Here is a 27,955-nt window from a genome sequence, read left to right on the forward strand (position 1 = left end):
ACGTGGAACTACAAGGGGGTGATTATGAAGAGCTCAGGAGACAGCTTGCAAGGGTAGCATGGAATGAGGAGTTAGCTGGAAAAGAGATCAATGCAGCTTGGGGGATTTTCAAAAAATATTTAGTAGATGCAATGTCTAAATGTATACCATGGGTGAGAAGGTTAAATAAGGTAGGTGTGAGATGGATGAATAAAGAGATTAAGCATGCAATACAGAGAAAAAGGGCATTGTGGAGGCAGCATAAGTGAAGTGGAAGTAACCAATTTCATGAGGTCTACAAAGACCAGGCAAGGAGGGTGACTTGGTTGGTGAGAGTAGCTAAAGAGAGGTATGAACAGCAGTTAGCTAATGAAGCTAAAAAGAATCCTAGGGAGTTCTTTCGATATGTAGCCAGCAAAAGAAAGAATGATTATGGAAGGATGACATTGATTGGAGGAAATGGTATAAAGACAGCTGTTGCAGAATGTGTGGTGGAGATTCTTAATGAGCAGTTCATAAAGATCTTTCAATCTTGTGAATGTGACTTCATGGAGAGATTAAGAGCAGTTGATGATGGGGAGGAGAGACTGACTGTAAGTGAGCAAGAGGTGTTTGGGGAGTTGAGTAAACTAGATGTAAATAAGGCTGTGGGGCTTGATAATATATCACCACGTATTCTGAAGGAATGTGCCAGAGAGTTGACACCTGCCTTGACATATTTTTTTAATATGAGTCTTCCACTCGGTCAAGTCCCTAAATAGTGGAAGGAGGTCAAGATTGTGCCACTTCATAAAGGAGGTGATCGAACTCAAGCATCAAACTATAGGCCTATCTGTGTGTCAGGTGTTGTGGTTAAGTTGTTGGAGAAGCTTGTGAGAACTAGAATCCAGAGTTGGGTTGACAACAATGGTATAATCTTTGATGGACAGCATGGATTTGCTAAAGGGAGGTCGTGTTTTAGTAATCTACTTACTTATTACAATAAAGTGACTGCTTCCTTGGACAGAGGAGAAGGATACACAGAAATATATTTGGATTTCGCAAAAGCTTTTGATAGAGTACCTCATGATAAGTTAACAGTCAAACTAGAGCAGATGGGGTTGGATATTAGATTAGTGCATTGGATTGGAGACTGGCTATCTGATAGGTATCAACAAGTTGTGTATGGGGGTGCAATATCCAGGAAAAGGAAAGTCACTAGTGGAGTGCCTCAGGGATCTGTTTTAGGGCCATTACTATTTAACTTGTATATTAATGATATTGGCGAAGATTTGGATGGAGATATTCAGTTGTTTGCAGATGATGCAAAGTTGGGACGAACCATAAAGAGTAGTGAAGATGTTGTGGCCTTGCAAGAAGACTTGAATAAATTGAGTGATTGGGCAAGCAAATGGGGATGTGAGTTCAATGTTGCAAAATGTAAGGTTTTAAAATTTGGAAAACAAAGATGGGATGCAGAATTTATGCTTGGTGAGAATATATTGTTGGAAGTAGAGGAAATAAGAGATCTTGGGGTGATAGTGGATAAGGATCTAAAATTTAGGGGACACATCGCCAAAATTGTGAAGACAACACAAAGACTTCTGGGAATGATGCGGAGGACACTGACGTGTAGACGTAGGGAGATTCTTGTTCCATTGTATAAGGCTTTGATTAGGCCCCACATGGACTATTGTGCCCAGATTTGGTCACCTGGTTTTCAGAAGGATGAAGAGATGTTGGAAGGGGTCAAAAGGCAACTGACTAAGGTAGTTTCTGACCTCTGGAATGTCGAGTATGAGGAAAGATTGAAAAGATGTAATTTGCAGAGTCTAGTGGAGAGAAGGAAGAGGGGAGATATGATAGAGACCTGCAAGTTGGTAAGGGGTTGTTATAGGATCAATGGTGGAGAAGTTCTACAGAGAATAGTGGGAGATCAGGGGAGAACCAGAGGTCATCCCCGGAAACTGTATAAAGAGGGTGTGAGTAGGGGAGTGAGAGGCAGGTTTTTTTCGTGCAGAGTTGTGAGTGATTGGAATGCCTTGCCTGAGAGTGTGGTGTCTGCAAGGAGTTTGAATGTGTTTAAGACGTGGTATGATGAGATGTGTGTGAGATAAAAGGACCTCCTAGATGAGTCTTTGACTCCATGAGGTCTTGTTTAATAATAATAATTAATTAGTTTATATAGAAATTGTGATGAAAGAAGTGGAGGTGAATAGTCTATTACAGAACCTTAATGTGAATACATCTGTGGGATTGGATGGTATACTGGCACGGGTCTTACATGAAGCAACTAAAGAATTATCAGTGCCATTGACCATTTTTTTAACCTGAGTCTCAGGTCTGGTTCAGTCCCGAAGGTGTGGAAAGAAGGGAAAATAGTTCCACTGCATAAAGGAGGATCCAAGACTACTGTTGCAAATTACCGACCAATCAGCATATCCGGAGTCGTTGTCAAGGTCTTGGAGAAAGTAGTCAAGGGAAAAATACAGGAATGGATTGAAAATGAAATACTGTACGGGGGACAGCATGGCTTTGTGAAGGGTAGATCATGCCTCAGTAACTTGCTCAAGTTTTATAACACAGTGATGGCTGAACTGGTTAAGGGTAATGGATTTACAGTGATACTGCTGGACCTGGCTAAGGCCTTTGACAGGATTCCACATTGAATTCTAATCCGTAAACTGCAACATATGGAAATTGATATAGAGTTGGTGAGATGGATAGGTGGGTGGTTGATGGAGAGATATCAGAGAGTAGTTTATTCAGAAGTAGAATCCAAAAAACGGCCTGTGACTAGTGGTGTACTGCAGGGTTCTGTCCTTGAACCACTGCTGTTTAATTTGTTCATTAACGATATAGGGAAGGATCTAAGAGGAATGGTTCATTTGTTCGCTGATGATGCAAAGTTGGGTAGGGCAATAGTGAATGCAGAAGATGTCAAAATTTTGCAAGATGATTTGGGTAGATTGGAGGTCTGGGCTAAGAGAATGGATGTGAATTTAATGTGTTAATTAAATTAATTAAGTGTGTTAATCTGAAGCTGAGCACTTTATTTTCTGGTGAGTTACATACAATATGTAATGCTTTATGTAAAAAAATTTATTTTTATAGTAATGGCCACTTAGAGGGCTTTTGCGATATTGTTAAATTCTGAATGAAACTAAAATTAAATTAATTAACGTTCCCTACAGAATTAACATGAGTTTGCAATTTTGAATCACATATTGATATATTGGGCATACTAAATTCTTGTAATTTACCAAAGTATTACTAAATTCAGGATATTTTCACTACTTTATGTTATAATGTAAAATATTGTAATTTGCTTAAATGTTTAAACCTTGCTGCTTTTGTGTAAGTACTTATAAATTGCTGTGAGAAAAGATAATCAGATTAAGTAAACGTGGCCGGAATCTAAACACGTACTACAAGTACACGTGCACACTTTAGTAAGCATGCAGCCCTCACCCCCCCCCCCCCACTCGGAAGAGCACTAGAATTCCGTGTGTCGTGGACGTAGGGTGACATGGAAAAAGGGGAGGAGAAATCGTAGCACGCGATTTAAAAAGTCGTTGCAGTGCCTAAAATGCTCTCAGACTCTTATGCTTTTGGACTTGTGCTCTGGTGTGTTAGAACCTCCTCGGGGCTCCTTCTCGTCCCCCGATTTTCGACGCGGACTCGAGACTGAGGAACTATGCTGTGAAATTCCTGAAAGTTTACTGGTCAGCGATCAGCCCAGCGGAAGGAAATCTCCGATGTTTCTGGAGATATCATTACGATGCTGTGCCAGTTGACCAGAGAACAACGTATGCCTACTTTCGGCAGCAGAGATAAGTACAGCTCGGACCCTTGAAGAATGCCTCAGATAATGCGGAATGAACCAGGAATCAAAAATGATTGTCCAGTCGTGATATGTGAAGTGGCCAAACAGTTCCCCGGCAGTTGGTAATGTACAGTCTATGTTTTTATGAGTAAATGTGTATAAGAAGAAAGTTTGTAACTATAGGAAGGACTCTAGAGATTGTTTTCTTTTAAAGTAGAGTGATTATGAAATTTTAGTGAAAGAATTCGTGTGAGAGCACGTGGAGCTAACTTAGTGATTCAATTAGCAAATATCCTTAGTATTGAAGAGTATAGAAAAGTATGTTTGATCTATCAAGTAGAAATTGTAAACTATATATGAAGTTCTTTGTTTTGCATGCTATGATAAAGATAGAGAGTTTGAATAATTAATGCTCATTCCTTAGAAATTGTAGATTACTTTATTAGTGTATATTCATAAAGTGTAAGATGCTTCAAATGAAATTAAATGTTTTGCTTTTTAAGTTTAACTGGTGACTTGCCTGATTTTCTTCTCTATTGCACTTTCTCATAAAATTCGGACCACAGCGGGAGATTAATTAATAGAGAGGCTACAACTGCAAAAGTAATTTATAGTGAAATAAGATTGTATGCTAAACTGTGTCCTGGTTCCTTGATTCTGCACACTTTGTTAATCTAGGATTCAGGGTGGCGCAGGATAATAAATTTTCCCTGAATCCGAAAAAGGAATCAGATTTAGTATTGAACAAATGAATCGGTGTTGACCATTAGCATTCGCTTTGTCCCTAAACCACTAGCATTGTTCTTTAAGGTAAAGATCGGACCAGAGAGAATATTGAGACTAAAAGGGTAATTAAAGTGTTAGAGATAAGTTTAATAAGTAAATGCATAAAGAGATAGAGATTTTACAGAAGACTTAGAGAAAGATCTTACAATGAAATAAGTAAAAAAATTTACAATATAGTTGAAAACAAAATTAGTGAATTAATTGATGGGGAAATAGATTTAAAGTAGGAGAAACTGGTACAATTAATAGGTGACGTCGAACCAAATGGCAGGGAAAGTTCTGCTGAAGATTCTGATTGTGATGAATTCGTTAAAGAATTCAGTTTAAAGAAATTAGCTGAAGGATTGGACTTGGAAAGAAAGTTAGGAAGTTCTTTTACGATAATGATCCCTCAATGGAGCGCTCCATAAAATTCACAAGACAGTTGAATATTTGTGTAGCTCCATATTATGAACTTAATAAAAAATTGCAGCATAGTGGTAAACAAGGTCTTATTATTGACTTCTTGATAACTAAACCAGCCGAAGTATGCAATGAGAATTATACAAATGATGTCCAAGAGATTTCAAGTGATGACGATATCTGGCCACTCGTAAATAAAGAACATCTACGAAATGTTCGTTTTGAAGAGAATGATGACGATTAAAATATGCACTTTATTTTGCCTAAAACATTTATGCATTATGTGCAATTGAAGTTTATGTACAATTTGTAATTTTATAAGTTTATACTATGTACAGAATTTTGTTTCATAATTTATATGTTTTCTTATATGTTTACATGAATTACCTGAATTAAATAAAAATATTTTTTGTTGGATATGTCATTGTTGTGTATATAATTAAAAAAAAAAAAAACGATTTCGGAACCTAACCTTATTTTTCTATGTGATCTGAGTCTCGCATAATGCAATTTATATAACACGGCATTTATGTGGAACCTAACATCTGCATTATACAATGGTTACCTGTACTTCACGAGACCTCACTTAAATAAACTAGACTACAATATTGTAACTATTCCACACATTAAAGGGATATCAGACAAAATAAACAGAATACTACAAATATTATTATTATTATTATTATTATTTTATATATTATTATTATATATAACCTTAAAGCCACCTTTAAACCTCTTGCAAAATTAAAGAACTTGCTCAACTCATCCAAGGATCCATTTCTTCTGCTAGCCCATCCTGGAGTATACTGTATTCATTTCACCTGTAATTTACCCTATATAGGGGAAACAGAATGCACAGTTTCTATCAGAAAAAAGGAATATAAATGCCACATTAAATTTAATAACTATGGGTAAAGCTGGCCTTTCTGATCATGACCTGAATACTTTACATAGAATTGACTTGAAAAGCATCTGTTGTTTACATCACGCCAAAACATGGTATGAACATAAATTTAAGGAGGCCTGTGAAATTCTTATCAACCATCCTAATCTTAAGAATAATGATGGTCTAAAAATCCCAAGAATATGGAAGGCAATATTCTACTCAATAACCTTTCTCTATAAGAGTTAATTATAAATAGTACTATAGGTAATCCAGGATCTTAAATCTAATATAACAATTCTCATGTTAAATCAGGACATCAGTTTTGCTGTTTATGTCGGGAAATTTTTTTACTCTGATGTTGTCATATACAGAATATTGCTTTGATATTATTTTATTTATTTACTTTAGTTTTATTTTATTTAATTTTTTCACTAGAGGTCAGGCCAGTAGAATAACAGTTGATCAAATCATTGTCTCTGTATATATCTGTATACTCAGTGGCTGCTGGTGACAATAGAAACAGGTGGGGCCAGGGGCAAAAAACAACTTAATTTTTTTTTATATTTATATAGGGGTCTATTATTGATTTATAGTTATTATTTCTATTACAATAATGTTTATTCAGACTCCACTGATGCATTGAGCTATTATTTCTTTTAAAATTGGAAAAACGAGAAATGTTTTTTTCAATAAACTATCGATTTTGTTCACAGTTAAAAAAATATATTGTTTATGGAGGTAATAAAAATTTTAACTTTAAAATAAATTATAACAAAAAATGACAACAATAATTAAACACACTAAAAACAATAAAACAGATCAACAACAAGAATAAATAATAAGATAATGAAAGAATCGTGCGCTATTTACGTACAAACGCAGTGATTAGGCCAGGCTAAACAGGCCCCAAGATAAGTTACGCCTGGTAAACAAACATGATCACTACTGCACATCCTCATACATGCCCTGTATTCTACAACTATAAAATAGGGCCAGCCGTGGCTGGCCCCAGAGACCATACTAAGTCGCATTATACAATATTGCCACAAAATGCTACAGTAATTTTTTTTATTAAACAATAAAACAGATCAACAAAGAGAATAAATAATAAGACAATGAAAGAATTGTGCTCTATTTATGTACAAACGCAGTGATTGGGCCAGACTAAACGGGCCCCAAAGTAAGTGTTGTGTCTAGTAACCAAACACGATTGCTTGTGCACATGGTTCACAATCAAAGAATCGCGCACTGTGTATGTACGTGCAACACAGTGAGTGGGCCAGACTAAACTGGCCACAAGATAAGCGTTGCGCCCGGTAAACAAATACGATCACCAGTGTACGTGCTCATACATGCCCTGTGTTCTACACGTATAAAATAGAGCCAACTGTGGCTGGCCCCGGAGCCTGTACTAAGTCTCATTATACAATATTGCAACAAAATACTACAGTATTTTTTTTTATTAATCAATAAAATGTGCCAGAAAGAGATCAAAATATAATAATTACAAGAAACATATTTTTTAAAACTACAATTATTGGGCTACTTATACAAATATAGGTGGGGTCCGGCCCCTATAGACGAGCTGCCCCTCTGTATACTTCAGATGATGACGTTAACTGAAGGTCGAAACATCGGCAAACAGTTATTTCTGACATGGTTGAAGTTTCCATAATTTGTCTGAAATGCAATCTGTATACACAGTATTCCATACGTCTGTATCAAGGCTTTATAACAAATGCATAGCTTTTTCGTCTCTGCTTGCCACTCTGTTCTTCAATAACCAGGTAATTAATCCTGTGAGCTGTTTTAGCCACTTTTGCAATATCACTTATAAACTTGGAGTTTCACTCCATCTCTGAATCCCTATCCTCATTAATTTCTTGTGGTTGAGTTCTATCACTATCATACACAGCTAGTAATCTTTCCATCCCCAAATGCATAAACTTGTAGTTTGTCATATTAAACTGATAGCCATTTTTCTTTGTATTGTCAGTCTGTTTAAATCCTTCAAGATCTCTCTGTGAAATTATTTTCCCTGAAAATCTTGAGGGGGGGGGGGCATCACTCAGACCTTGAATGAAATGCCAAACCACCAAAATTATGGAAGGTTTGAGTATTGTCCCTATGTGTCAAATTGCATCTGATTTTTGTTCATATGATCTCACTATCTTTTTTTTTTTCTTCTCTTCTCCCAGCCAACCTTATCAGTCATTCTTTTACTCACAGATATCTTATTTGTTATCATAGTTATTACTCTACATAAAAATGGCTTCTAAAATGCATTCACATTTTCCTTTGGCAAGAAAGATGATTGTTTTTGTGTTCGTGTGCACACGCACACACATGCACTTATTATTTGTTAACCTATTATTTATGTGTTATAGGTTTAAAATTCATCCTGTGTAGAAATGAAATTAGTCATAAAATTAATTGGCAGTGAGAGATTAATAGGATATGGTGTATATACAGATTCTGTCAAAAAAATATATACACACTTCAGCAAAAGAAAAACTTGTATAATAATTGTAATACTAAATTTATACAGACAGCAAGGAATGAATATAAGTTGCCCTTTGACTTCTACAATTACACAAGGTGCATAAAGTGGTTACCATTAGTGTTCAGACACTTATTATTATTATTGCAGACTACTCATTGGACAATGTTGGCCAAAGTGTCCAGTGGGATTGCTGCGCTTGGCGTTTCAATTTCTATCTGAAGGTATCCTTTAGAGTCTCCCATAAGTCCATGGGTCCAAATCTGAAATTCAAAATACCACCTTAAAATGTCTTGTGTTCCTCGAACGATAATCGTGTCTTGGGCATTTTGTTAGACTGTCCTACCGATAACGTGTTGATGCTAGTATTCGTGCGAGTAACGAAATCATTTCAGAATTTAGGGACACAAAACACACGTGTTGAAAATATTATTTTACTAATTAATAATAAAATAATAAATTTACGTTTTGACCCCTGTATTGAGGTCATCATCAGAAGGATACATGTGTATAAGAACCAAGCTAGTGTCCTTGGTAAATGTGGCGGTCGAGTTTAGCTAGTCTAGAAAACGTGTTTTTAAAGTTAAATATAGTGTGGCTTTTTGTCACAAATTGTGCTAAAATTGTGCATCGGTTAGAAACAAGTGTCCTTCAGTGGTATTATTGTTTAGAACTGTGGTGTATATATTGTGTTTTCACTGCCGTTTGTATCACTATATCAACGTGTAAAGATGGCGTCCAACAAGAAACGTACGTCAGCGGCGCGCAGGACTTCTACTACTACACGAAAGGCTGGCTCAGCGTTAGATTTTTCGCAATGGATGCGTTGCGGAAACTGCTATATGTATGCACCGAAAAATGTGAAGGATCTGTGGTCGGTCTGGCAAAATGAAAAGAAAGAAAATGTCGACGTATGTGAGAAGTGTCGGGATAGGCTGGAGCGTTTAGGAATGGAAGCTGACATCGGGACCGTAGCGGAAGAACTTCGGCGGGAGTTTATGAAAATGAAAAATGACCTTCATCTTCTTCATGAGGAAGTGGAAGTGATCGGTAAGGAGATACTGGAAGTTAAAGCTGAGTTTAATGTGTTAAACAGAGAAATTAGGACTATAGAGATTACTTTAGCTGAAGTAACTAGAACAGGATTACATATGGGTGAGTCTTTGGTGAATGATTCAGTAATAAATAGTATGGGAGTGATTGGGAGTCAACATAATAAAACCACAAGTAGCCAAGAAGAAATGAGATGTAGTGAGAGTGGGGGGGTAAGTAATAGAGAGTTGAGTAATGAAGCTGGGAGAGTCATGCTGAATAGTGTAGAGAATGAGTCCATGAGTGTGAACTTGAATGAAGTTAATAGTGGTAAAATATATGGTGATTCTATGATTAAGGGTGTGGAGAGTGGTATGCATGAGGAGTGCTTGGCTGATGGTACAATAGAAAGAGTGGCTTTAGCAATAAAGAGAGGGCATGAAACAGACAAGATGATAGTTATGGTGGGTACGAATGACCTGAGAGGTAGTATAAATCGGGTAGGAAAAGATTTAAGAACATTATTAGATATTGTGAAGAGGAAAAGTGTCAATGGGAGAATAGTGTGTGTGCTGCCTCGTTTTGACAATTACGAGTTAAGTAGACGAGCAATGATAATGAATGATATGATTGCAAGAATGTGCAGAAAAAGAGGTCTGGAGTTTGTTGATGTTTGGAGTGTGTTTGAAGGAAAAAGGCAGTTGTATGCTAGAGATGGACTGCATCTTAACATGGAAGGACATAAGAGATTGAAGAATTTATTGTTTTCTGAACAGGTTGAAGTTATTGGGCAGGGAAACTAATATTGAAAAGGTTGAGTGTAAGAGAGAGAAACTTTAGCACTGATTGTGTATTTATTGATCCTTATAGGCAGAATAAATTGCAGAAGAGAGGGGAAAAAAATCGGCATAGGACTACGGTAGTTAGTGACTTATATATCAGTTCTAAAGCCGGTACAAGATCTAGAGGGAATCTGCAATTTTTGTATACCAATGCTAGAAGCATTAGAAATAAGAGAGAAGAATTTTTGGCATTAGTCAGTGAAATCTCACCAAAAGTTGTAGGCATTAGTGAAACTTGGCTGTCAGCAGAAGATGTGGTCACTGGAATTGAATGTGATGGGTACAGTATTTTCAGGGAGGATAGAGAAGATAGAACAGGAGGAGGAGTACTGTTGATGATAGCTGATGTGTTGCAGCCAAAGAAAGTAGTATATCTTGATGATAGACATGTGAATGAGAGTTCATTTGAGGCAGTCTGGTGCGAAATAGTGACCAACGCAACCAAATATACAGTTGGATGCTGCTATAGGCCAGGGAGTACAGGGGGAGATATTGAATTCATGCATCAGCAACTTAGTGCAATGAGTGAAGGCTTAGTGATTATTATGGGGGATTTTAATTATGGTGATATCAATTGGAAGGAGGAAATATCACGTAGCAAAAAGGAAATGGAGTTCATACATCTGCTACGAGATAATTACTTGAAACAGCACGTAACTGAAGGGACACGTGGTGTGAGAGTGTTGGACCTGGTTATTGGTTCAGAGGTTATATGCTTAAGTAAGGTGACCTCGTTACCTCCAGTTGGTGAAAGCGATCATGTGGTATTGACTTGGGAGGTTGCAAAATCTGTGGATTTTTCTATTAAGAAGGGGTATGTACGAAACTACAGGTTAGGCAATTATAACAAGCTTCGGAGTGAGCTTGCAGCCATCCCATGGCAGAACATATTGCAAGGGAAAGATGTTAGCAGTGCTTGGGATAAAATCAGCGGGTATCTGAGGAAAGCAATATCAGATTGTGTCCCCATGGTCAGGAGGTCAAACAAGGCAGGCATTAGATGGATGAGCAGTAGTATCAAGCTTGAACTACAAAAAAAGAAAATGTTATGGAGAATTTACAAGGAGAAGGGCGATCAGGACACCCATGAGCAGTACAAGGCTCAAGCTAGGAAGGTTACCAGCATAGTAAGAAAAGCTAAATCAGATTATGAGAAGACCTTAGCCAAAGAGATCAAGGGTAATCCCAAAGAGTTCTTCCGCTATGTGGCAAGTAAGAGGAAGAATGACTTCGGAAGGATAACCTTAGTGGGTGCTGATGGTATTGAGGTGACAAAATCAGATGTAATAGTCGAGTTACTGAGTGATCACTTCTCAAAAGTCTATCACCCAAGTGAGGATATCTCTATACCTATAGCAATACCTAATGTGAGAATTGAAGCTAAAGAATCAGAGGTATTAAATATATTGCGAAACTTAAATGCAAACACTGCGGTAGGCTTAGATGGAATATCAGCTCGGGTGTTGCGTGAATGCGCAAATGAATTGTCAACCCCTCTTACCTGGATATTTAATTTAAGTTTGAACTCTGGTATGGTCCCTAGGGAGTGGAAGTTAGGCAAAGTGGTTCCTTTGCATAAGGGTGGCTCTAAAACTGCAGTATTGAATTACAGACCAATCACCATCTCAGGAGTAGTGGTAAAAGTATTGGAAAAGTTGGTTAAAGACAAAATTCAAGAATGGGTGGATCAGGATATGATACTCTATAGAGGCCAACATGGTTTTGTTAAAGGTAGATCCTGCCTTAGCAATCTATTAACTATCCATAATAGAATAACATCAGAGTTGGACAAAGGAACTGGCTACACAGTGGTACTTCTGGATTTTGCTAAGGCTTTTGACAGGATACCCCATAGAACACTGTTACTCAAATTGGAGCAGATGGGAATGGATATTAAATTGGTGATATGGATAGGAGAATGGCTCAGGGAGAGATACCATAAGGTGGTGTATGGAGGAGCCGAGTCCAGAATGAGGCAGGTGACCAGTGGTGTGCCTCAGGGCTCTGTGCTTGGGCCAATGTTGTTTAATTTGTATATAAATGATATAGGAAACGGCTTAAAGGGAGATATTCAGTTGTTTGCTGATGATGCAAAGTTGTGTAGTGCAATAAAAAATCAAGCTGATGTTGAAAGTTTGCAGGAGGATTTAAATAAGCTGGTAAAATGGGCAAAAGAAAATGGATGTCAGTTCAATGTGGAAAAGTGTAAAGTCTTGCATTTTGGGATTAAAAGATTACCAGCTGTGTACTACATCGATGGAAAGGTACTCCAAGAGATTGATGAGGCTAGGGACTTAGGGGTATTGGTAGATAAGGAGATGAAGTTCAGAGGACACATTGCTAAGGTGTCCAAGATTGCACATAGGATTACTTGGTTGTTGAGGAACACACTGACATCCAGAGATAAAGAGGTTATTATTCCCCTTTATAAAGCATTGATACTTCCACATTTGGATTACTGTGCTCAGGTCTGGTCACCTGGATTCCTTGGAGATGAGGAGGCTGTGGAGAGGGTTCAGAGAAGAGTGACCAAGTTGGTGAGTGATATAAAAAATGCTCCCTACATTGATAGATTGAGAGCTTGTGGATTGCAGAGATTGGTTGATAGGCGAAGAAGAGGGGATATGATAGAAACATTCAAATTACTAAAGGGTTTTTATAGGATTGATGCAGGGGAAATGTTTCAGCTGTGTGATAGTGATGGAAGAACAAGAGGTCATCTCTGGAAATTAAAGAAGAGTGTGGTTAACAAAGGTGTCAGAACAAGGTTTTTTGCCTGGAGGGTGGTGAATGAGTGGAATTCATTGCCTGACTTTGTTGTGAGCTCTTCATCTGTAAATGAATTCAAGAAGAGATATGACAGATATTGTTTTGCTAGTTTGGGTCTCCCGCGATGAGTCTACTGACTCCATGGAGATACCCGTAATAATAATAATAATAATAATAATAAATTTTATCTATGTTGTTAACTAATCTTTTTTCTTAGCGTGCCCTCTACTGATTAAAAAAAAAAAAAACTACAATAAACTCTGCTAAAGTCCTCATGTACTAGGATACTGGATACTTCTGGAATTACACAGTTCATATTGTTATATTACGATTATCTTCTGGATTTGTACAGTACAGGTTGCTATTGAATGTTCAGGAAAAAAAAAAAACCCTTCACCAAGTCTTCTTGTATTGAGATTTTTCTTTGTGGTTGCTATGAAGGTTGCAGATGGGTCCTCCACATTCCTGGAATGGTTAGACCATCGTTTTTATTCAGATTTGGATCATCTTTGAGCATTTCACATGCTTCCTTGAATTTCTGCTCGAACCAGGTTTTGGTGCGGTGTAGGGACTTGGTACCTTTCCAGTCAATTCTGTGGTATGTTTGGAGTGTGTGGTTAGAAAGGCCGGTTTTTCCAAAATGGAGGTATTTTGTGTCATTTGTGTTCATCCTTCCTGATTGGGATGGTTTGCCCTGTTTCCCCTATGTATGGTATGTTACATGTGCTTTGTATTTTGTAAACCCCTGGGTGAGCTAGGTGTGGCAGAGGATCCTTGGAAGAACTGAGTAGGTGTCTTAATTTTGTCGGAGGTTTAAAGGTGGCTTTGATGTTGTATTTGTGTAATGTTCTGTTTGTTTTTTTGGAAATGCCTCTAACATATGGTATGGCAATAGCATTCTTGAAATCTTTTTTATTATTAGTGGTATCTTTGTGGAGGATCTTGTGAATGGTTTTTATACTGTATCCATTTTTTATAAAGGTATATTTGATGGTCTCATATTCATGGTTAAGAGCTCGTTCATCAGCTCTTAACCATCAAATTTACATCAGCTAAATTGCTCAGTATCTCTGTCAGGCTAGAAAAAGCGTTGTTTAGAGAACAGAGGCACGAAAGAACTTAGCATTTACCCAAGCCAAAGTGTTACAACTAAAATCTCAGCTATCCAGTTACATTAATCCAGAAATTTGGTATATTCTGGATAAGATCACAGATGACTCAGCCAAGCATCTATTACTCAAAAACAAAGAGCAATTAATAACAAAGTTTCAAGCATTAAAACTACAGGAAAGCACAAGACAATTACGATGCTATAACGAAAGGAGCAGTCAATCACCCACAAATGCAGCTAGGAGCAACCAACCACCATCGGACTACTGTCTGGTTATCAACCAGTCGGATTACAACCTCACCCAAGGTGAACTCTCGCTGCTAGAGAAAGGTTTAAATTTTGCTATTGCTCCGAGGTCAGTAAATAAACTAGAGATAATCTATCATATTGAGAGAGGTTTAAGATTCCTCCCTGCCAATTTAGCTGACAAAATACAGATGGAAACTGCCTGTTTACTAAATTCAACCAAAAAATTGAGCAGCAACCTAAACAAAGCTGAAAAACTGGCCCTAAAATCCCTAAAAAAAAATAACCGTGACATTATTATCACAAAAGCAGATAAAGGGAATGCCACTGTTGTTTTCAGTCGGGCAACCTACGTAGAAAAAATGAACCATTTGGTATCGGACCACAACACCTACCAAATGGTAAATTACAACCCAACACAGTACAACAAAAAGAAAACTACTGAACTACTTAAATCAGTTAACGCTTGGCCAGAAAAAACCAATTAAAAAATTAATGCCACATTATGCCCGTCCACCCAGAATTTATGGCCTGTCAAAAGTACACAAAACAGACACACCATTACGTCCTATTGTAGAAGGAATCGACAGCCCAAATTACCAATTAGCCAAAAAATTAGTGGCCACACTCAAGGAATTGGTTGTTCATTCCCCTTCCTACATAAAAAATACACATTTCATTAACAAAATTAAAAACATTACACTCAATGACCAATATCTATTAGTCAGCTTTGACATAACTTACCTTTTCACCAATGTCCCAATCAATGATACTATCTTGCTCTTACAGAGCAGCATATTTCCAGACGACATCACGGCCCTCTTTGCCCTCTTACTCTGCTCCGGATATTTCACGTGGCAAAGCAATTTTTACCATCAAAAAGAGGGTACAGCCATGGGCTCACCACTCCCCCCCCCCCAGTAATGAACTTTTATATGGAAGACTTTGAGCAACAAGCTCTAGAGTCGGCTTGCCTAAAACCCAAAATTTGGCTCAGATACGTCGACGATATTTTCGCCATTTGACCCCACGGCTGTGGAGCACTAAATACATTCCTTAGCCACCTGAACAAACAACACAAACACATCCAGTTCACCATTAAAATGAAAAAAAAAAAACAACTCTCTTCCATTCCTAGACACACTTGTCACACGTCTTCCTTCAGGCTGTCTCTCCTTCTCAGTTTACTGCAAACCTACATACACAAAACTTCTTATCACCACTCAACACAAAAACTAGGGGTCATAAGTACCCTTAAACACAGAGCTCAACCTATTTGTTCAAATGAACAAGCTTTTGACCATGAATATGAGACCATCAAAACATACCTTTATAAAAAATGGATACAGTATAAAAACTATTCACAAGATCCTTCACAAAGATACCGCTAATAACAAAAAAAGATTTCAAGAATGCTCTTGCTATACTATATGTTAGAAACATCTCCGAAAAAATACAACACTACACAAATACAACATCAAAGCCACCTTTAAACCCCCCGACAAAATTAAGACACCTACTCAGTTCTTCCAAGGATCCTCTGCCACACCTAGCCCACCCAGGAGTTTACAAAATACAATGCACATGTAACATACCATACATAGGGGAAACAGGGCGAACCATCCCAATCAGGAAGGATGAACACAAATGACACATAAAGTATCTCCATTTTGGAAAAACTGGCCTTTCTGACCACGCACTCCAAACATACCACAGAATTGACTGAAAAGGTACCAAGTCCCTACACCGCACCAAAACCTGGTTCGAGCGGAAATTCAAGGAAGCATGTGAAATGCTCAAACATGATCCGAATCTGAATAAAATTGATGGTCTAACCATTCCAAGAATGTGGAGGCTCCATCTGCAAGCTTCATAGCAACCACAAAGAAAATTCTCAATACAAGAAGACTTGAAATTTTTTTTTTTTTCCCTGAACATTCAATAGCAACTTGTACTATACAAATCCAGAAGATAATCGTAATATAACAATATGAACTGTGTAATTCCAGAAGTATCCTAGTACGTGAGGACTTTAGCAGAGTTTATTCTAGGTTTTTTTTTTTTTTTTTTTTTAATCACCTAGAGGCAGGCTAAAAAAAAAAAGATTAGTTAACAACATAGATGTAATTTACCTGTATAGAGTGCAACAGCATGTAGCTTGGTTCTTATACACATATATCCTTCTGATGATGACCTCAATACAGGGTTCGAAACGTAAAGTTATTATTTTATTATTAATCAGTAAAATAATCTTTTCAACACGTGTTTTGTGACCATTCATAGCATTCATATTTGTGATTCACAAACATGAATGCTGATCGCCATGTAATCTTAAAAGAAAGAGATCATTTGAGAGAACATTATGCTACACATTGCTATTGTAATTCAATCCAACTTCGAAAAAAGACCATAGATGACATCTGTTAAACTGTATATACATTTTTAGATGGACTCTGTATAGGAATAAGATGTAGCATATCTCTAATTTGGCAATTACTTATATATCTTGAAGTTGACTTTTTATACTCCGCTTATGTCACATTGTGCAGCATTGTATACTTGACAGTTTTGTTTTTCTAAACATTTTATTTATTTATTATTTTTCCCTTCGTTATATTTTCTCAACTAGCAGTTAATGAACGTCCAGGTCAAATATATCGATACCATGCAGCTGGGTAGCTCAATGGAAACCTTTAACAGGCCATAGATCTTTATTAGAAAGCACTCTGTTATGGCATTTGTTTATCTAAAAGCTTCACATTAATATATAATCAAGGGTGGCCAGGTTTCCTATATCCAAGAGCCACTCAAAACAATTTTCAGCTGTTTGCAAACTTCAAAATATTTTCTGATAATATTTTATTATTTAAAACATAGATGCATATAATTATACTCATATTATTAGGCTGTTTAATTACAAAATTAATGCTATTAATTTTGTTTTTGGTGCCCATGAGAATATGTCCTGCACATAATGTATTTCATTGGTAATTAATTTTTTTTAAAAATACTTATATTTTTCACATAATATATGTATTGATATGCTTGTGAAAAATATTAATTATAATATTTTTGTCTTTTATGATAAATAAAATAAAAACGAAAATTGTCTCAAGAGCCAAAGTGAAAGAGTCTCGTAAGTGGAATTTAATCACTGCTGTTATATGTTGTGTTCTTCTTATTACTTTTATGGCTCTACAGCCCAAATCGAGTTTTGTTATATCCAAACCAGTCTGGTAACTCATGGTTGTATCTGATTCTCAGACCATTATTATTATTATGGGCAACTCCAAGGAGTCCTCATCGAGAGAGGCCCTAATATCATCTCAAGAACAGCTATTCAACATTCACACAGTATCTATCATACTTCACCTTGAACTCATTCACAGTCATGGCACCCATAACAGACTCTGGCAGCCTATTCTACTCGTTCACCACTCTTCAAGTAAAAGACCTAGCTCTAACACCCTTGCTAACCACACTCTTGCCCAGTTTCCATGGATGGCCCTTAGTCCTCCTATCACCAGTCATGTTTCCAAAAATATCTTCTGAATTAATCTTATAGAAACCCTTCAGTAATTTGAATGTCTCGATCATATCACCCCTTTTTCCCCTATCAGCCAATTTCTGCAACCCACAAATCTTCAACCTGTTCTCATAAGATTCATTCCATAGACCTGCTATCATCTTGGTCACTGACATGAAGAGCTTTAGGATCTAACTCAGCCATAGCCAAGTTAGCCAGTCTTGGGCATGAACAGTAGGGTTTTTCATCCTGCAAGCAGGCAAACCGGTCGTGGACACACACAGATTACAGTCAAGAATATTGACCTAGCCATAGGCCAGATCGCCAGCTATGCCAGTTCCGGAGCCCGGATAAAATTTTCGGAGACTTAGATGGTGCCGTATATTCCGTAAAGGAAACTTACATTGTACCATCACACGGAAATTAATTGTCTGGGTTACTCACCTTTGGATCCTCACCACCTCCTTCCTATCAAGAAGAAACCCTGAAACCTGATTCTGGACACAGTAGTCAAGATGGGGTCTTATCAAGTCACAATACAGAAGAACAATAACTTGCTTGTCTCTGCTCATCAAAGTATTCTTCAGTAACCAGGTGATTTGATGAGCTGATTAGCCACTTTTGCAATGTGCCCCCTAAACTTCAACTCCCTATTCACCGACATTCCCAAATCTCTGGCCTCGTCAATCTCCTGGAGTACAGTTCCACCAATATGGTATACTGCTGCTAATCTTTTCAGCCCAAAATGCATAACCTTACATTTTGCCACATTAAATTGACATCCATTTTCCTTAGCCCAGTTCTCCAATCTATCCAAATCATCCTGCAAAATTTTGACATCATGTGCATTCACTATTGCTCTACCCAACTTTGCATCATCAGCAAACCAATGAATAGTTCCTCTCAGATCCTTTCTGATATATCGTTAATGAACAAATTAAATAGTACTGGTGCAAGAACTGAGCCCTGTGGCACACCACTTGTCACAGGCTGTCTTTTAGACTCTACTCCTTAATAAACTACTCTCTGATATCTCTCCATCAACCACCCTCCTATCCATCTATCCATCCCCATATGCTGCAGTTTACTGATTAGAATTCCATGTGGTATACTGTCAAAGGCCTTAGCAAGGTCCAGCAGAATCACTGTAAATCCATTACCCTTATCCAGTTCAGCCGTCACTTTGTTATAAAACGTGAGTAAGTTACTGAGGCCTGATATACCCTTCACAAAACCATGGTGTCTCCCATACAGTATCTCATTTTCATTTTTCCATTCCTGTATTTTCCTCTTGACTACTTTCTCCAAGACCTTGACAATGACTCCTGATATACTGATTGGTCGGTAATTTGCAACAGCAGTCTTGGAACTTCCTTTATGCAGTGGAACAATTTTCCCCCTTTCCACCCCCTCGGGACTAACCCAGACCTGAAACTCAAATTAAAAAAAATGGTCAAGAGCACTGGCAATTCTTTAGCTGCTTCACATATGATCCGAGATGGTATACCATGTAAAAGACTATTCACCTCCACTTCATTCACCACAATTCCCGTATAAGCTGTTGGTTTCTTCATTCCTGCAATATCACCACCTGGATTATACACTCTTGCAAAGTGCTCACTCAGTAATTCCACTATATCGACTGATTCAGTGACCTCCTTACCATCAGCATTCCTTAAAATCATTCTGCTGTATACATTTTTTCTTTTACTTGCAAGATATCAAAAAAAACTGTTTGGAATTCTCTTTAGCTTGCATGGCTAATTGCTTTTCATAATCCGCTTTTGCTTTTCTTACCACCCTCGTTACCGTTCTGGTCAGCGCTTTATATCATTCATGTGCCTGCAGGTCACCTTTCTCCTTAAATTCCCTCCACAGTTGTTTCTTTTTTTGCAGCTCAAGCTTAATGGTGTTATTCATCCATTTAACCTCTACTTGATTTACTATTTGGACTCTAGGTATACAGTAAGCCATTACCTCCTGCAAACGCTCCTTAACCACCTCCCATGCATTATCAACATCCAGCCCTTGCAGTTTTACATGCCATGGCACTGAACCAAGCAATCTCCTAAGCTTGTCATACTTACTAGCGTGGCAATTCCACATGTAACCTGTCTTAATTGAAAGTTCCACACATTTAGCCACCTCCCAGATGAAGACTCTATGATCACTGTCACCAATTGGTGGCAACATGTTCATATTCATTACAGGCAAATTCTCAGATGCAATTACTAGGTCAAGCACTCTTGAATCCCTAGTGTTTTCCATTACATGTTGTCGCAGATAGTTATCCCTTAATAACCGCATAAAATCCAATTCCTTCCTCCCATGTGTCATCTCCTTCTCCTAATCAATATTACCATAGTTGAAATCCCTCATAATAATTACCCTCCTTCCACTCATTGCATCTATTTGTTTATGCATACTATCTCCATCTATTCCATCACCTGGTCTATAGCAGCACACAACTGTATATTTTGTTCTGCTAGTCTCAGTCTCGCACCAAATAGCCTCAAATGTGCTCTTTTCTCTATCCTGCAGTTCATCAGCTATCATCAATAGCACTCTCCCCTCATTTTATTCTCACTGTCCCTCCTGAACACACTATACCCCCTCGCATTCAATCCCACTAGCTATATCATTTTTTGTCAGCCATGTTTCACTTGTGGCAAGGAAGAGCCAACCAAGGCCAAAAATTCATCCTTCTTGTTTCTAATACTGCTGGCATTAGTATACATGAAATGCAGAAGCCGTTAGTCCCACCCCTATCTCGATGCCTTATACTAACTATCCCATTCTGATTTGTTGTCCTTCGTACTAGCTCCTGCATATTATATGCATTCTTACACTCAACTGTCTCCCTGAAGTCTGCATATCCCCCCCCCCTTAATAACTCTATTTTCCCTGATTCTGTACATTCACTTCATTCAACAACACTTTTTCCAGTCTCCGCACACCAAATCCATTCAGATGCAAACCATCCATCTTGTATAAATCCTTTCACCTATCAAACAAACTTTCACATATCCAGAAATTCCACACCACTCCTCCTGCATAACTTGTGCATAGTCATTTGCAATTATGGCCCTCTTTCTCAACTCTTCACTGTCATACTGTGACTAGTGAATTATCACTAATTGTGCTAGTGAATGATAATTCACTAGTCCAGCTATTTTTAAAAGGATTTTCCTTTCAATAGCTGCAATCAAATTTTCCACTGAAGCCTTAATTGTCCAGGTTTTACATCCATAGTTAACAACTGGATGTTTATTGATTTTTATATAATTTTACTTTAGTGTTCTAATGAATATCTTTTTGAACTGTGTACACAAGAGAGATATAGAAAACCTGATCTGTTCTCTGCATTTGATTCTGCACTACCACCTCATTTGTTTGGCTAGTGATCATTACTCCTAAATATTTAAATTGTTCCACTTTTCAGTTTCAGGATTCCAGTTTTCACATTGATCAATTAACTGATTCTGCCTGGTATTAATCATTATTTTGGTTTTTTTCTTGATTCATTTTTTAGTCCTATCTCTTGTGCTGATTTTTCTAGTTCAAAATATTTCTTCTCCTGTCTGTTTGCTTCTGGACATGATGTTATTTTCATTTACATATACCATAACGTGCATGGATTTGTTTATTAAAGTGCCTTAATATTTATTGACAATGATTGAATACCATATTCCAAAGCTAAATTAAAATGTATTGGAATGTATTGGAATTAATCCTTGACGTTTTGGAAAGGCATCTGTTAAATCATTTTATATATTAACCTGTGCTTCCAATCTTAAGTCTTACTAGCATACCTGTGTTAATCTTAAGTCTTACTAGCATATCTGGTATTCTAAAGTGTATTATAATCTCATAATTTTCCTCTGTTAATGCTGTCATATGTTTGTTGGAAATCAACCAAAAAATCTGATGAATATTTATATTTTTATCAAATTCCAAAAACTTCTCTTATAATTGTTCAGCTATATGTATCTGACCAATTGTTCGATTTGCCTTTCCTGAAACTTCCTTGGTAGACAGAAGTTATCCTCTCCATAAATGGGTGTAATGCTCTTCAAAATGCAAGTAAATATTTTGTATGCTTTACATAAAAGAGAAATGCCTCTAATTTCCATAACCTGTTTTATCATTCTTATGTATCAGGAAGAGCAGGCTTTATATATCATTGTTCTCTTGCCTTCATGGTAACTCTACAGAATCATCTTCTTCAATATTAGTTGGTATATAATTTTGAGTTCCATAGCTAATGTCTTTATTCAACAATTCATGAAATATTCTGTTTTTTTTTTAATAATGTGCTTCCTTTGCCATCTGCATATATCTAGCCCTGGCTTATATGCTCCTGTAATTTGCTTAATTGTATTATAAGCTTGTAATAAAATTGCCTTTGTTCTATTGTGCATATCATTTCAAAAAAGTGCTGGTCTTTTCTTCCTTTGATTTTATCTACTTCTTGACTCAGTTCTTTTTTGGTCATGCAGAAAATTCTTTATATACTTTTTATTACTGCTCGATCACATTCTTCATCAAACCAATCTCTTCTTTGCTTATTTTCATATCCCAGAGTTTCCTTCTATATCTATATTTTTGGCTTCTAATTTTTTGTTTAATTTTGTTCTGGAAGTTAGTTTTAACTTCCAATTTCTTTAAACTTCTGAAAGTTAAGCTTTAGTGCTTTTTTCTGTGTCTTCCTTGTGTCTTCACCAAGATTCAGCTCCTGTATTTAATTTTGATAAGATAATGATCTGAATTGCATCATACTCCTCTATATGATCTTTTATCTATAAGCACATGATCACTTTCATTAAGTACTTTGCTATCTGAGAATATCCATGTTCTTTTATGGATGTCTTTATGAGGAAAACATGTTGAGGATATAACCATATTTTTATTTATAGCAAAAGTATTCTACATGGGGCCCAAATAATTATTGAAAGTTAAAGATTTTAATGTTGGTAACATAATTGGAAAACAGTCTACATACACTTTCTCTCCATTATCATTAGAATGTGTATATAGACTGTTTTCCAATTATCTCTGTACACTGTGTTTTCCAATTGTGTTACCAATCTTTAACTTTCACAGTTATTCAGGCCATGTACAATACTTTTACAAAGATAACAAGAAACAGTTTATCCAATAAGTTAATTATTACAAAATTCAAATTTTATCTCAAATGCTCTACTTTTTTTAAAGCATTTTCTGATTTTTTTTTCAGGTATCTTTACACTGATGACATTCATCTGAATTCTGTAGACCTTGCAATGGACACAATGTACTGTGCCAGAAAGTATTGTATTCATCATCTTGAGAACCAATGCAAAGATTATGTAACTAAACACCTTAGTGTGTCTACAAACAAAATCTGCAGCATTTTTCAGTTTGCTAAAATGATGGATATGAAAGAAGTTCTTCTGAAATGTATTTTGGAAATAGAGGAACATACAGAGCAGATTCTCAAATCCTTTGATCTCCTTGAAGCTGATGCAAGTACTCTACAATTCATAGCTGAGAGAGATTCACTCAATATTTCTTCAGAATACAAGCTGTTTCAAGCTGTTCTGTCTTGGTTACATCACAATTGTTCCAAAATGAGTATTGAGTGCTCTAGAGACATTGCACAAAAATTACTGAAAGGCATTCTTCCTCTTATAAGATTCCTCTCCATGAACCCTTTTGAGATTGTGGGAGTATTAAAAAGTTCACTTTTTACTATGGAAGAATTCGGTCCAATTTTGTGTCAAGTGACTGACCCTCAAGACACATTTGAAGTAAAAATTGATGGCTTATGCACAAATAGATGCAAACGAACGTATAAGAAATACGACGAAGTTGAATTTAAGACTCCCGATATTATTGATCTAGATAAATTACTTGTTTCTAATAATAATATTAGGTTAGGTGAGGTTATCTTTTCAGTTGCAGTGAACTGTGGTTCCATTTTCATTATTGGACTTTGTTTAGAAAGGAGCAGAACAGACGTTACCTCCTTCTGCATATTGGACGATTATATTTTTGAAGCACTTGACGTATTACGTAGTTCCAGGTTTTCCCCATCATGCACATATCAAACTTCAGAAGCCATTCAGTGTCATGTTACAGTGGCTGAAATCTCAAGAGATGAGAAGTTCACAGTTCAACACAGCGAAAATTCAGTTATGTTAAAGTTCAAGCACCCCATTTATATAGAGGAAAAATCTGGCTTGGCAGAGCTTAAGTTTAAAACTATAAATTCGTCCAACCATGAGAATATACCCGATTCCGAACTGGATGAAGCAATGATTGCGGCAATGGAACAGGTTAACTCACTGAATCATCAATCAACACAATTTACAGTGCATTTGAAGATGCCTATAGTTACAAATATCTTATTTAAAATTTTATACAAATGTTGATAGTGTGGATAAAATTGTATAATATTCAGGCAGGTTTTAATTATATGTTAACTCTTCATTCACTTATATGAACTATGAAATCCTCCAAGAATCTACGATTCTCTATTCCATGAAAGATTGCCCTCTTTCAAAATATTACAATATTACGTATGTTTTATATTAACTATTAAATAGTTTGTCCTGTACTGATTATTTTCTTAAACTGTTTTTTATGATCCCACCCCTAGCCAATAGTCATTATGAAGCCTTTATAAACAGGTCCTAAGAGCCACAACCTTTTGAACCAGCTTTTGACAAACATGGATTAGGAGAGCCATTAATCCTGAACGTTTTTTTTTTTTTTTTTTTTTTTTTTTTTTTTTTTTTTTTTTTTTTTTTATCGAAATCAAATTGAGTAACAAATTATTGTTCGGGGCCCTCCTTACACTTTTCCCGAGGTGCTAAAGTGGTTCTCCTTCTCCCCCCCCCCTCATTGTTTGAGGCCCCATCTAGAGGTTTGTACACCTGTGCATAAGTACGGCCCTGACTCTAGTACCATATTTTTAATATATATATATATATATATATATATATATATATATATGACAGAATGATCATTGACTCGGTTAACATACATAGTTTTATGAAAAAATTGAATGACTAGAACCGAGATTTAATTAAAAAGGTTTTAATATAAACACACTACTAGTTTCGGCCTGTAACAGCCTTCTTCATAATGTCACCTGAAGAAGGCTGTTACAGGCCGAAACTAGTAGTGTGTTTATATTAAAACCTTTTTAATTAAATCTCGGTTCTAGTCATTCAATTTTTTCATAAAACTATATATATATATATATATATATTGAAGTCAATCTCGACGAAACATGTTGCGTTTTCAAATAAATCTCATTTTGTTATAATTCTCGGGGTTTTAAGTCAGTTAATATTAAAAATGAATATATATATATATATATATATATATATTTGCTTACTTGGGAAATGGAGTAAAACCAGGTTTAAAATTGCTTGGTATCTTTAACATATTTATACCCAAGGTAAAAATACTTTCTACATATATATATATATATATATATATATATATTGTATCCATGCCCATGTACAGACTGACACTTCACCGTGCAGGCATTTGGAACCAAAATCTGCGAGAATAGCTTGGTTAGTTATTATTCCAGGAGTTTCTCATGTCTGTAGATCGTGTGTTCTGTGGGCCAGTTTGCCTGTTTTGAGGGACAAAAAACCGACAAACTCGGGCTTTTCGTCCCTCGGAAAAAAACTAACTCCCTTGAAGGGTTTTCTGAAACAGACTAACTCACCATTTGATTGAAAACACTTGATAAAACTACTTCACGGGACTCGAACCAGGATCTTCCTGACCAAAGGGCTCATCTAACTAACTGAGCTACAGCGACTGTGCTGTAATATAAGCACCTGTGTAAATCGAGTGTAAGTGGTGTGTGTGCCATCTGCAGTACTAGATGGCCGGAAGGAAGAACGTTGCAAGTTCTAGTTGCTAACTGCAGGAACTTTTACTAAGCCTTTTTTTTCCCCCTTCCCTCGACCAATTGCTCAGTCAATCTTTGGGAAGTTTTTTTTTTTATATATTTTTTTTTTATTACAAACTCGTGTAAAAACGACCACGGAACCCACACTGTTTGTAGACAGAGAAGCATGGTGTTAGGATTAGGGAAAATGAGATGGCGGTACTTACTTGCATATTTTCACCAGTTACGTGTATAATTCGGAATAGCGTTAGGCCAGCTATCTCTGATTGGCTAACAATGGAAAGTGATCTGTCTCCAAAATATTACAGAATATATATTCTCTAATACAGGGGTCTTCAACCTTTCAGACAGTGTAGGCTGCATTAAAAATTTCAATGAAGCCACTAAGCTATACCGCGGTATTCAGAATTGTAAGATGTTTTCCAGATTCACAAGGGACGTTGTGCATTTGATACTTTACATAAAATCCTATAAAAATAAACAAATTCAGCTTTAACCCTCCTACCGGCCAAGGTGGATGAAATAGCCAAGCGTAGGTAGGAGTCAGGTTCATGATTAGCAAATACGATCAATACTTGAAAAAAGATAATTTAATGAAGAAAACGTTCATTTTTTTACAATGTCAATGGGCAACTTGGCAATGTTTTCCTTGACCAGCTTGTCAATGTTGGAAGTTGCTATGCACTGAGTATTCTCGAGATCTTGGTCCATAATCTGAGTTCTTGTCTTGGACTTCACATGCTTCATTCTGGAAAAGAACTGCCCACATAAGTATTTGCTTCCTAACAAAGCGCACATCTTCAAAGCATGCCGACAAAGATTATGGAATGCATCATCAGAAATGTAGTCTTTGTAAAATGTAAGCAAGGGCATATTGAATAATTTTTCTCTCAAAGAAGTTGTTTTGTAGTTCCAAGTAGCTCCATTTGTACTAAGCCTGACATTTCGGCAGCATTCACACTGAATGGCATTGAAAATAAATCTAAAGAAGACTTGGTTACTAAAATCTAAATCTTCGAACTCACTTCGCAACACTGCTAATTTTGTAGCGTATTTATCAAGAGACGAACAGTTCGACTCAGCGAGAAGCTGAAAATGATAAGTCATTTTTTGCGAGTTGTGCCTCCCAAAGCTTTTGGCAACAAAAGCTTTAATTTTGTTGTGATCAAACACTGTGCACCAGTTGATTTTTGGATTGTAGCCGGGTATTTAGGTCATTCATATGCAACGAGATGTCGGTCACAAAGGAAAAGTCTGTCATCCACTTTGGATTGTTGAATTCTGCAATCGGCTTCCCCTTGGTTTGCATGAACTGCTGTATTTCGCTCCTTAAGTCAAATACTTTTAAGAACCTTCCCTCTGCTCAACTAGCGCACATCGTGATCCTCTTCGCACTCTTGGAATTGACGTTGATTCAATCCTCTTGCCCTAATAACTTGACAGTCACAATGACTTTTATGACATTCTCAAATCCAATAGTTTTTGCGCACAAATTCTCCTGGTGGTAATGGACGAAATTTTTTCCTTCTAGTTCCAGTTCTTTCCGTAGCAGCATTGATTAAAATGCAACCATACGGTCAAACTGATATGTAACGCGGGTTATATTACCCACACGACAGCACGCAGCTGCACAGTTCACAATATTATTATTATTATTAGACACCTCCAAGGAGTCCAAAGACTCATCGAGGGAGAGTGTGCCAACAGCATCGAACGATTGGATCCCTTCCAACTACTAACCGCGCTCAAACTTACTTAACTGAGCCATTAGTAGCAGAGGCTCTACCAATCGACCAACCTTTGCCGGCAATACTTAAACCCTAGGATAATTGTTATTTAATGTCCTTGGAAGGAGTTTCCATTAAGCTTTTATGTAGATGTCTCGCAGCTTTACTTGTGCATTTCAAATCGAAACAACTTTTGGATGAGTGATGTTTTCTAGCTGACCATGTCACTGATGGGCAGAGCATGACCATCGATTACAAAGTTTAATCAAAATACTTCAATTTAAATACTTATTACGTAAATTATAGTTTGTTCACCAATGCTTAACCCAATGTTATTTTTTCACGTCCTAAGTGTTAACATGATTTCCATTCTATCATGTGGATGTGGACAAAATAAATCGCATCAAAAAGTTGCAAAAAAAAAAAAAA

General features: G+C 36.8%; 1 protein-coding gene across 2 annotated transcripts in view; it reads left to right on the plus strand.

The window, feature by feature from the left end:
* LOC150106026 (BTB/POZ domain-containing protein 6-like) overlaps nt 1-27,955 on the plus strand; it is a 71,414-nt gene that overhangs the window by 26,188 nt on the left and 17,271 nt on the right. Inside the window, exon 3 of one of the 2 annotated variants that reach the window (XM_090393759.1) lies at nt 23,121-24,201. In XM_090393759.1, the coding sequence (XP_090249885.1) occupies nt 23,121-24,201 (1,081 nt within the window). Of the gene's footprint in view, nt 1-23,120; nt 24,468-27,955 lie in introns of those variants that run through there. The other variant, XM_090393758.1, reaches the window with a different exon arrangement.

Source organism: Typopeltis vanoorti, chromosome 6, assembly GCF_054136105.1.
Source record: "Typopeltis vanoorti isolate ZY-2024b chromosome 6, IOZ_Tvanoo_1.0, whole genome shotgun sequence".
Lineage (NCBI taxonomy): Eukaryota > Metazoa > Arthropoda > Arachnida > Uropygi > Thelyphonidae > Typopeltis > Typopeltis vanoorti.